The sequence below is a fragment of the Schistocerca piceifrons genome, chromosome 7 (genome assembly GCF_021461385.2).
Source record: "Schistocerca piceifrons isolate TAMUIC-IGC-003096 chromosome 7, iqSchPice1.1, whole genome shotgun sequence".
NCBI lineage: Eukaryota > Metazoa > Arthropoda > Insecta > Orthoptera > Acrididae > Schistocerca > Schistocerca piceifrons.
In genome coordinates, this window is record NC_060144.1 from 410,133,003 (window position 1) to 410,146,043 (window position 13,041).

Sequence of the window (13,041 nt, forward strand, 5' to 3'; positions counted from 1 at the left end):
TATGTTCTGTAACTTTCAGCAAAATGTTTATTGACTTGCATAAAATTATATGAAGCCAAGGGAAACTAACAGCCAGTGATGGGTGGTGAAAAACAGAAAAACACAGTGAAAGTAAGAGAATGGTGTTTAAGGAAAGATATGTTTAAAACTTTAAGTAAGTGTAAGTCTTCATTCTTAATGCACTGGAACATAAATAGCCTCAGTGCAATGTATGCACAGGATAAAGCCACGAAATTTGATGAGCAACGAGTTGTTCTTATTCGGAAGAAAGAAATATCAAAGTCGTTTTCCTAAACGAACATTGGCTCACAAAAGATTCAATCACAGTTTTAAACAAATTAGGAAACTTTACAGTAGATAACAGCTTTTGTAGGAAAACAGAATCCGTGGTGGCTCCTGTAGACTAGTTAAAAACTCATTAGAATATAAAGAAAGAGACAATTTTAATTTACTTAATGAAGAACATATGTTTGAAAGTTGCTGAGTAGAGCTAGAACAACGTAATATTATTATTATCTATAGAATTCCAGATAGTGATGCAATTAAAATATTTTTAGAGAAATTCCAGTGTCTCCTACATAAACTCACCAAAGGAAAGATAAAAAAAAATGTGATTCTTGCAGGTCTTACAATGATACGGCAAATGAAACAAACTTGTCTACTAAGTTTATTGACTTAATTCAAGAATATGGCTTTTGACTAAATGTCACTGAGTTCACCAAAGTAAATGAGTGAACTGCAACATGTATAGACAATGTTTTAACAAATTATATATTTAATGACACTACCATATTCTCTTTAGACCTAGGCATCTCATATCACTCTGCTTTGCTTGTTGAATTACTTTAATAATTATAGAAAATTGAAGGAAGTTGTAAAAGCAGCAAAGGAAATGGTAAATACTAAATTTATCAAAGAGCACAGAAAGAAATCCAAGCCAATATGGACAGTTGCCAAATCTGAATTTGAATCAGTTCTACCAGCAAGGAAATTTCTAAAATAAAATTGCAAAACAAAATAATTGTAAATCATGCTCAGATACCAGAAACTTTTAATAAATACTTTATAATGGTAGCGAAATCTGATGTTGATGTAGATTTAGACTCCTATCAAGATACTGAACATTTGTTTGGGTCAAGTCGGAGGAAGAATGAGAGTCTAATTAAATTTGACATAGTAACAGTAAAAGATGTAGAAAAAACTATATTAAACATAAAAATAAAAATTTTGTGGGATGGGATGAAATACATGTGAAAGTCATCAAAGCAGCTTCAAATATAATAGCACACCCACTGTCTGAAACAATTAATCAATCACTTTCCAGACTTTCTAAAATATGTGGAAGTGAAACCATTATTTGTAAAAGGCTCTAAAAAATATATGGGAAATTACCATCCCATTTCCCTTCTTCCTCTGTTTTCTAAAATATTTGAAATGATAGTCTCAATCCAAATTCAAAATTTCTGTCATAAATTTAATGTAATTTTAAAAAATCGATTAGGCTTCAAAAAAGAGAAAAGTACAATTTATGCACTTACAAAAGTGCAATTTATGCAATTAATGAATTTGTAAATAAAAGAGTTGAAACTCTTTGCCTTTACAAATGTCTGCTTGTGTCTGTGTATATGCGGATGGATATGTGTGTGTGTGTGCGAGTGTATACCTGTCCTTTTTTCCCCCTAAGGTAAGTCTTTCCGCTCCCGGGATTGGAATGAGTCCTTACCCTCTCCCTTAAAACCCACATCCTTTCGTCTTTCCCTCTCCTTCCCTCTTTCCTGACGAAGCAACCGTTTGTTGCGAAAGCTTGAATTTTGTGTGTATGTTTGTGTTTGTTTGTGTGTCTATCGACCTGCCAGCGCTTTTGTTTGGTAAGTCTCATCATCTTTGTTTTTAGATATATTTTTCCCATGTGGAATGTTTCGCTCTATTATATTCATACCTTTATATTATTAGGTATTTCCTTTTCATCTGTTGGAAACAAAACGATTGTTTCTCATATAAATACATTTTTACCTCATCTCTGTTTCCATAAGTTGTTGTTTGCTATTTTTGTATCAGATTATTTGTTGTGTCTGTGAAATATACATTAAACACGTAAGCTACTCTGCTTGGGCCAGTAATTTTGTCTCCATTTTCAAGCAGATTGATGTTACAATCTTTTCCTATGTTTTGCCAATTTCTCTACTGACAATGGGCCACATTGCTTTCATTTCATTTGTAGCTTTTCCCATGTTGCTGTCATTTGTTAGTTTTTTCAACCTTCTGATAAATTTATTTTAGATCTTTTTTATCTTTTAACATAAGCATCAAATTCTGAAGGTGTTTCGGTTTGCTTATCTATGACGTAGAAAAATCTTTTTTTTCCTTCAGTGGAACTTGTATGTGTGGAGTGATCCAACTACTTTTTGTATTATTTCTCATGATTTTCCTTTACCTGAGTGGAAGGCACAGCCCAGAATAATACTGGAAGATGCTTAAGAATATATCAATTTTTTTTTAATGTTGCTACAGCTGTATACTACCTCCCTTGGTCCTTTACTTAAGTAGTGAATAAGTTTTTTTATGATTTGTACACTGAAGTTCCTAGCTGTAGTTACTAATGATTTGTCAGAAAGTAGATGGTGATGAATTAGATTCGTGCATTACGTCATAGTGTTTTTGTTTTGCATGTTGGTATTCTGGTTGCTGTGGGTTTATTTATTGTTTGTCATTTTTTATTTGTAGTTCACTGTTGCTGTTTGAGTTTACATATTATCATATTATCATTTTGTGATTTGGAGATAATGAATGCAGCTTTATGCAAACATAAGGAAAAGAAAGGAATGGTTGAGGCCAAAAAGGCAGTAACTTCCCGTACAAAGATCTGCACACATCCACAAGAGATAGCGTTATGCATCTGGTGAGACAGCAACAGTGCGGTGTACTGCGAATTCCTTCCCTTAGTTGTAACCATCATTGCTGATATTTATTGTTAACAACCGTGATGTCTTGCAGATGCAATCCAAGAACAATGACCAGGGAGACTATGTGTAGTGATGCTACTCCACAATAATATCTGCCCACATTCTGCTAGACTGCAAAAAACACTATACAGGGTTGTTCAGTTGGGAAGTCATTCCACACCCACCTTATTCACCTGATCTTATTCCCTCAGATTTTCACCTGTGTCTGTCCTCTATCAAACAACCTTCAAGAAACTTCTTTTCCAGATGAAAATGCACTCCGAACATGGCTTGACAAGTTCTTTGCCTCAAAAACAAGTGATTTCTACACTCACAGAATCAAAAAGTTACCCCAGTATTGGCAGACTGTTGTAAATAGTGAAGTATAATATATTATTGATGACTAAAAGTCTTTGTTTTGTGTATCTGCTGTGTTTTTTAAACTTATAGAAAAACACTGTGAACTTATGCACCAACATAATATTTTTACTAATAATTCTACAATGTGATCTCCAAAACTTGTGGTGAAACTTGGTGTGTTATATTTTATAGGTACAATATGAAATATTTGGTCCATTGTTGTGGTTGAAGTCTTTGTTGCACATGTTGCTGTTTCTGTTGTAGGTTTTGGGTTAAATGTCAAGAGGAGGTTGAGTATGTCAGTTTCTTGTTTAGATGCCCCACAAAAATCAATAATAAAGTCACCACAAGTAATCAGACATCTGTTCTGTTTCGATAACTTAAAAAGGAGATAGTCTACATTTTGTAGTAAAGTGTTCATGTCACTTATCAGGATTCCTGTATAATCAAATTATGTCTATATTTTCATGTAATAGTTCAAGATCTAATATTTGCAGATCTTTTTCTCTGGGAACATCTGGGAACTGAATGGGCACAAATGTAATATCATGTTTAACGTAGATACAGCTGCCACCATATCTTTTTGTTTTCCTTCAGAAGTGTTTGCCTAGTATGAAGTCTGGAAGATACAGCATTTTCAGTGTGTCTGCCTGCAGCCAGTGTTATGTTAAACACAGGATTGAAATATTTTTAAGTTCATTTCCCTGCAATATTTGGAATTCATCAATTTTATCCATTAGTGACTGCACATTCTGGTGAAACACTGCAAGATCAGCACTCAGTTCTGAAATTTGGGGCTTACTTGCTTTTGCTGCTCCTTTGTGTGGAGACCTGATTGTGTGTGGTGCTGAGTTGGCTCTCTCCTTCTTCTGGAGCTTAACTCTTCATACTCCATGCAGGTTGTCAACACTATTCCACTGAGTTGCCAGGCAAGGGGAGATTCTTACTTGCCACTTTGTTCTTTTCTGGGAGTGAAAAACTGCAGGATTGTGGTTCTCCCTCCTTGGGTTTGTGGTTTTGGTGCTTTTAGCTGAGTGTTTTTCCACAAAAAAAGCACACACACACACACACACACACACACACACACACACACACACACATTTTGTTTGGGAGTTCCCCTGTGTCTTTCTCCCCTAGCTGCTGCTGATGACACTTTGTTCTTTTCTGGGAGTGAAAAACTGCAGGATTGTGGTTCTCCCTCCTTGGGTTTGTGGTTTTGGTGCTTTTAGCTGAGTGTTTTTCCACAAAAAAAGCACGCACACACACACACACACACACACACACACACACACACACACACACACATTTTGTTTGGGAGTTCCCCTGTGTCTTTCTCCCCTAGCTGCTGCTGATGTTGAGGCTGTTTTCATCACTTCTCTAGTAGTTAATGCTGATGTTGGGGCTGTTTTCATTACTTGTACTTTTTCAGTTGTTAATTCTAATGTTAGTTTTGTCTTCATAAACTTGTTTGGATTTTGGATATGCAGATTTCATTTCATTTATTTCACATGGCTGTTGAACTTTTAGTTCTTCTTTGACTGTTTCAGTGTCAGGTAACTGAAAGTAGTTTGACTTCATTTTGCACTGTAAATGTTTATACCATTTCTCTTCACTTAGTTACCATGTGCAAACTGTGTTTTGTCTAATCACTAAGTCTGAAGAACATGTCTGAATTTAGAATTCTGACAAGGTTTTGTTTCAGCGTTGCATTAACCAAACAGTTATTAATTTGATATATTTTATTGTTACAGTGTATTATTTGCTCTGTCCATGACAGTCAAACAGTTGTCTGTTGTGAAATTTGTGATCTTGCCATACATGACTTCTTTAAATTGTGCATTTGGTTTTATCTGAGAATAGGGTATCAGATTCGGGCTGTATATTTTGGTTTGAGAGTGGACCTTCCACAATGGTTCTCTGACAGTAATGATATAAATATCCATCTTGCATTTTATCACATCATCATATTTTTGCAAGATAAAAATAGTTCAGTGAAATCCTAGTTTATATAAAACTTTGATCTGCATTTATCTGCTGTTTGATGGCTTCAGTGCCTAGGGGCTAAAAATTCTGTTATCAGATCTTTCATATGATTGAAACAGTAATTTTCTTTCACTATTGCTGATTTATTTGGTGTTTTTCTTGAATACAAACGCAATACTTTTTAAACTTCTCATCACATAGTTCTTCAAATCAGATTCATATCTTTAATGCACAACATTGTTTTAGAAAAAAGAGACAAAATTTACCAACAGGCACCACAATCAAGATTTAGTGCATACAGAGACACAGACAAAAGACAGACTGTCCCACATGGATTCAACTTACATCCAAAGACTCTCTTAGATCAAAAATAATTGTCAAAGGAGTTAAATTGATCGGTTCTGTGACACTAATTTTGTACATTAGAAAAATAGGGACATGCATTAGTGTAAAATACATGGTGTCCCACATAAAACCAGTATGCCAGACCAGAGATTCAAGTAACAACAAACTAACTAAAAAAGAATGGATACTAATAACATTAAAAACATGCAGTTAGCTTCTTATAAGATATGCTGGAAGTTGTGACCATGGTCATCCAGGCATCACTGACTTCATGTGATGATGTTACCAGTGACACACTGTAATTCTGCAGGCATGATGTTATCAGTTTCTCTAGTAATATTCTGTTTAAGATTATTTATTTTTTGAGTATTGTCAGCATACACTTTGCTTTTTAGTGCACACCATAAATAAAAATCACACAATGTGTAGCCCGGGCCCTTGGGGGCCAGAGGCATCTACTGAGAAGTCTGTCTTCTGGCAACATGGTGATGTGGGCCATACTTTGGTTGGATGTGTGAGCGGTTGCTCTATCTTGTTGACATACTACATACAGCTTCTCTGCATCTGTTAGTTGTGCATAGAAAGAGTCAAAGATCTGTAGAAATCAGGCACTGTTTAAGGTGTAATTGAAAAATATGAGGCCAATAATGCGGATGCCAGACAACACACACCAAACACTTATCTTCTTTGAGTGGAGAGGTTTTTCATGCAGAAAATGTGGGTTGTCCTGTGACTAGTGTCTGCAATTCTGTAAGTTTACGTAACTTGACAAAGGAGAAACCAGGCCGCATCTGACATGAAGTAAAGCAAGGAGTCCAAGTAAATTAACTCTTGCACCACACTCAAACGATAAGATTTTAATTTCATATCTTTTAGTACATCATGACATGATGTACAAAATACACCAACTTGTTATGCATGCATTGCTAGAATTTAAAGTACTACAGATTATGTAGGATGCAGGTTAATGTTCTCTGCAGTTCGAATTTAATGAATTGTTCAAGGATTGGAGGGCAGTCTTGCTTGCTACAGAGAATAATATTTCATGTCTTTGCTTATTTAATTATGACTTATTGTGGGTATAGAACAAATCTTTGAAATATTGCATTGTTTCTGTTCCTATGCCATCATAAAAGATGGTGAAGTATTGTAGTATTGATGCAAATATTATAACCCATGCAGCTCTTGACAAAATAAAAGAAAGAAATACTGAATAAATAAAGTGATCGTAGTGATTTGTGTTTTATGATTGGTACATTGTCAGAAATAACTGTATCAGTTTTCTTTTGTTTCTGTTTACTTAGAAGTGCTGCAGAAGCATCCTGATGCCAATTTGGCAAAGCCAAAACTTCAGAAACTTGTGCAGCAACAGTTTGCTTTCAAGGCCAAGATAGAAATTGCACCTGATATTAAAGAACTAGATTGCTTCTTATGCAAAGTACAGTTCTCTTCTGAGTCAGAACTGAAAGAACATGAACAAAAGCTAGATCATAAGCTGCGAAAAATATATCGCAGCAACAGGTAAGGTTGGACACTTTTTATTTATTTTTTGCCAGATGTGCTGTGAATGTTGTACAAAGTACAAAGTGAAATCTATCATACATTTCATGCACTTGTTATAGAAAGTGGTTTTTATGTTTATTGTCTTCGCTTAAGCTTTATCTCTAAGGCTTCTTGCAACTGCTACGGTTGCATCTGCCTCCTTGTCATGCAACACTTCTTTTCCCCAGCAGACATATGTATGTATAGTTAAAATTAAAGCAACAGAAGGCTGCAAAGAGTATTTAAAGTTAAGGAGGAATACCTGTAGTACCTTTGGGGAACAGTAAAATTTATAGCAGTGGTTCCAAGTACATAATTATGGAAAACATAGTTTCAAATAAAGACTTCAAAACTGAAATTCTTTAGTTGTCAGAATGAAGAAAAATTTAGAGAAAAAGGTAACATACACAGGCAGCGGTTTGGGAGGAGAGGTTTTGTCTGCTCCAAATCAAGCAAGGTGGACTGGCATTTGGAAGGAGCAGATTGTGAATCTGTATCCAGCCTATTTTATTTAAATTTATATGGTATCCCTAACTGATTAAAAGTGAATGATGAGGCGATTACTTTAAAAAGGCCACTGCAAGTTAGCTCTCTCTTCCTTTTTAAAAAAAGTTTGTCCTACTGTTCTCATGACTATGACGCTGATGAGTGTTCAGTTCATACGTATCTTCTTTATGATCAATCTCTACTATGGAAGCTATGATGTAGGGTGTCAGAAATACAGTGGCCTAATCATTCAGATTCAGATCAAGGGTACTGGAACAGAAATACTTTGCATTTACTGTCTTGTAAGTGAGCTTTTCTGTTACTGAAGTACTGCACTCAAATCGCTGTTTAATGCATTATTGACTTAGATCTATGGCCTTGCATTAGATTCATCATTTTTTGTATATAATGACTACCACTTCTCCCAAATTACACTTACAGTAAAATATACCAAGCCTGTATCCATCTAGGTGTATCTGTTCAGTTTATGTGGTTTGCAGATGACATTCTGTTATGCATAGGATATCTGTAGATTAGAACTTTCAGTGTCATTTATTGATAGCAGCTCAGTTTTCTTATTTAACAAGTGACTTATATATAGATGGAAAAGTTGAAACATATTGTGATTATTAGCTGTCCAAGCTGTTATTTCTTGTTTCTCCATTAAAAGTTTCCAAGATACATAGTTGCCAAATAACTACAAGTACAGTTATAACAATAAATTTTATTCCCCAACAAAATGTTTTGAACAACAGTAATTAGTTAGAGGAAATGCTAATAACATGTGGCAGAAGTAACTGGGAACTGTATGTATTAGGGGATTTCAGTATATATATTTCATCTCAGATTGTTCTGATTGAAGGCAGTTAGAGTTATTGATGTCCAGTTTTGATCTGACAGGAGCAGAAGGACAAAGTGCAACAGTCACCAGTATATATCAGAATCCAATTGTCTTGAATGAAATAGATGTTAGTCCCATAAGAATTGGTGTAGCTGATACTGAAAGTCAAATGGCAGCAGTAAGACATCCTCATCAATCAGGTTTAACCCTTTCACAGCTACAGACATGCTTTCTGCATTCTGTGCTAAGCACTGCTTTGTTGTGGCTGTACTGCTCACCAAATGCTGATACCTGTGCTGAACAGTAGCATCCCAGATACTATGAAATGCTTATCATCTGATTGTAAGAAAACTATTCACTAAAAAAAATTTGATTTTTGCGTGTGTTACGGTCTGATATCTTCGCTTGATAAATACCTGAATTTCTTTTCATTATTCATCATAGTTACTGTGCTGCATCAAATTAAGTAAAGCTTTGCACCCTATTTTAAAGAGTTTGCAGATGTAAAAACACATTATGTGTGGTTGATTTTAGCTCATGGCAATGTGTGAATGTAGACAAGGTATTGAAGTTTTCTTTAAAATTGAGAGCAGAATGATATCTTCAGTAATTGATTTTTAAATCCAATGGATGCTTGTATTGTATTTTTTATTGGTCCTGTTGTCTACATAGCAGCTTATGCGTAAGACATTGGACAAGTCAAGTTATAAATATACAGGCTGAAAGTCATTTCAAGGCATACATATTTAAGGTTACAATAATACACTTTACACGTAAGTATTTATATAACACATTTCATAAATTTAAATATTCTTCAATGAAGTAAAAGCAGTGATGCTGTAAATATGACTTTATTCTGGTAAAGTTCTCATGTATATCACAGTTTTTTTTGCAGTCTCCGGTCCTTGCCTATTACATTTAATTTAAAGAACAAATGGGTTTCCATAATGTATACACATGGTAATGGAGGAATACCAGATTTCTTAAACAGGGGTTTACAAGAGTCTCTAGGCTTGCACCCAAACAAGATTCTAATGGCCCTTTTTTGTAGTTTAAAAGTGCTATTAGCTGTTTTAGAGTTTCCCCAGAAGGTGACCCCATATCTAAGATGAGAATGAAAGTATGCATGATATGCATTCAATACTGTTTTCTCACTACAGCATGATTTTAATGAACAAAGAAGGTAACATGTTTTGCTCAGTTCTGCATTGAGATATTCAATATGCTTATTCCATCTGATGTTACTCTGCAGCCAAAGTCCTAAGAATTTGGTTTCAGTATTGTTATCAACAGGTTCGTCATTGATAGAGACTGATGGGATAAACATGTCCTTGTTAGGAACATTGTGGAATTTTAGAGCAATGGTTTTCTTACTGTTTATAACAAGCTGATTACTCTGTGCCCAGCTGCTAAGTTGTTTCGTGACCGTGTTTACTGTCTGCTGTAACTGTTCATTGTTGTCTCCTTTTAGTAGAATCTTGGGGTCATCTGCAAATATGATTGTTTTGTGTGCATCAACATTTAAGCTTAGATCATTTATGTACAGAAGAAACAGAAGGGGTCCCAATACTGATCCTTGGGGTACACCACATTTAATTTGTTTATAGTCAGATAAGTGATGGATACAGTTTTTAGTTCAATATTTGTGTGCTTGATGCACACTGCCTGCATATGATTAGTCAGGAAGGAACTGATCCACTTGTTGGACAGACCTCGAATACCATATCTTTCTAGCTTTGATAGCAGAATTTTATGGTCCACCATGTCAAAAGGTCCATCATGTTTAGGATGGAATTGATGCACTCATAGACAGCAGTTGTCGTTGACCTCTTATTTCTGAATCCATGTTGTTCATTACTTAGGATGCTGTTCTTATTTATAAATTTCGTAAGTTTCTCATACATAACTTTTTCCAGTACTTTAGAGATGCAGGAGGAAATTGTGATGGGTCTGTAGTTATTTACATTGTCTTTATCCCCTTTTCTATGTACAGGAATAACTTTTGATGTTTTCAACACATTGGGGAAAGTGCCTGCCTGAAGTGAGCAGCTGTATAAGTGTGTGAGTACTTCTATTAGGTGTGATGCGCTCTTCTTTAACATTGTTGCAGGTATACCATCAATACCTGCCAATTTGGAATTTTTTAGTCATTTTATTGCTTTAGCTACTTCATCTTGTGAAACAGAACAGATGTACATTGATCCTCTACATGCACTTATTTTGTATTCATTTGCCTGGGTGCTCTTAAAGTTTGATTGTAACATATTATCAGCAACACTTGTGAAAAAGTTGTTAAATGTTTTGGCTACTTCTAAGGGGTTTGTTACTTTTTTATTTTTATGTGATTGTGTTACATTTTTGCAAGGTTGTCTGTATTCTCCACATTCTTATTTTACAACACTCCACATAGCCTTTGATTTATTAGCTGAATTATAAAAGATTTCATCATTATGCATTATTTTTGCTGCTTTTATTACTTAATATTTTGGAGTATTTTTATAGTATGCGCATACTACAGGTAAGAAATTTTTTGAGTTACATATTTCATGAAGTAGTCTTTTCTTCTGGCATGAAACCATTATTCCCTTTGTGATCCAGCTGTTTGTTCTAGAGTTCCCCCGTATGGTTAATGTTTTCAGTGGGAATGCAAGTTCAAAGAAATGGGTTAATTTATCAATGAAAGTGTTGAATTTTTCATTTGTATCGTTCATTTTGTACACCCCTAGCCATTTTTCTTTCTGTAATAAGTTGTTAAGTAGTTTACATAATGCTGATTATAACTTCGGTATGGTGTTCTGAAAGACATGTTGTTTATAATACTGCCTTGTATTTTTATGCTTAATATTTGAGCAAGGTGATCACTAAAACCTGCATTGAAAATTTTTAGTGAGGTGTTGTGTAAACTCTTCTTGACTAGAAACTGATCAAGAGCTGTTTGGCAAATTTCTGATACTCAGGTAGCTGCTTTTACTTCAGCCTTTAAATTGTAGGGCGTTGCAAGGTTCAAAATGGTCTCCCTACTTCCACTATTCTTGAGGAAGTCAATATTGAAGTCACCACAGATTAGCAATTCACAATCTATTTTATTTACTTTATTTAGCAATGATTCCATTTTGTTTAAGAAAAGTTCAAAATTCCCGGATGGTGATCGGTAAACTGTAGCAATGGTTGAACTGAGTAATTTTTATAGCTGCAATTTCATAATCCTTTTCGACATTTGCCCTAGTTAAGTCAGGTAGTGTAATAAAATCTACATTATCCTTTGTGTAAATTGCTACCCCACCCTGCTTGCTGTTTTTCCTGCAGTAGTAAGCAGCCAAGACAATTTTTTTTATTTTCGTATTCTGGATTAATTCTGGGTTAAGCCAGTGCTCAGAAATGCATAATACTGAGATATCATTAAGTTCATGTGTTAATAGTACGTTAATTTCATCGATATTATTACACCGGGTTGCACATTATGGTGATAAATTTTTAGTTCGGGCGTATTCATGGTTTGGTAATTGGGAATCATATTTACAGCGTCACATACCTCTAGTTTAAATTAGGAATGTCAGCAGTGTTGTATTTTCGTTCTTCTTTCATGTTTATTGTGTTTTCCTCACTGTTGTTGGAAGGATGTTCAGGAAGCTGATAGATTGTTCTGTCCCTTACAAGTCTTTCTTTAATTATTACACTAACACGATCACAAAGAAACCTCTTCTCTTCATAGTTCAAATGCATTCCATGCTTCGTGTGCAGATTTCGATGCAGCTTGCTTATATCCAGTACATCGCACTTACCGTATTGAGAACACAGTTTTCTTATTTTAATGTTTGTTTTCCAAATTTCTTTGTTTACACATGAACTATAAATCAGATCATGCCTATGAGGAAGTGCGGCAACTACTGTGTTTCTGCATTTATTAGCTTGTAAAAAATTCTGCAGCGTTTTCACGCAAACCTCTGCTTCATTTTTTGCCACATCATTTGAACCCATTATACAGACGATAAAGTCATTTTCTTGCATTAATTTTGTCTGGGAGTTAATGTCTACAACATTTTTACATCCCGCTCCGGGTTTCACTACACTAGTCACCGCTATGTCGCGATTTTTCTCACGCAGCATGCTGGATAGATTTCTGCCATGACTGTGTGTTAGTAATAGTACATTACTCTTTTTCCCTGATGATCTGTGTTTGTTGTTGACATTATTTGAAAAAACGCTATTCATTTTCAGTTCACTGCCTTTTTCAAGTTCACGATCATTTGGAGAGTCGGTATCACAGTCACTTGTTTGCAAAACATGATATTTGTTTTTTTCCGAAAATGTGACTGTTTTAGCAGACTGTTGTTCTTTTTGTAGTTGGAACACTATTTTTGTATGACACTTTTACCCACTCGGACGATATATTACTTTTATCTTGCATCACTTCACTTAGTGTTGGCTTCGATCGTAGATCCCGATTTTCTTTCTTGAGTGAGTCAATATCGCTTCTTAAGGAACTGACTATGAATTGTAAGCTAGCAATTCATTCTTTTAGCATTGATATTTCAGTGTTAC

The 13,041-nt window shown here is 35.0% G+C and overlaps 1 protein-coding gene across 2 annotated transcripts in view; it reads left to right on the forward strand.

Moving 5' to 3' along the window:
- The window catches only part of LOC124804747 (putative helicase MOV-10), a 317,343-nt gene that overhangs the window by 76,187 nt on the left and 228,115 nt on the right, over window positions 1–13,041 (forward strand). For both annotated transcript variants that reach the window (XM_047265048.1, XM_047265049.1), the window contains exon 3: window positions 6,935–7,151. In XM_047265048.1, coding sequence (XP_047121004.1) covers window positions 6,935–7,151 — 217 coding nt within the window. The remainder of the gene's footprint in view (window positions 1–6,934; window positions 7,152–13,041) is intronic.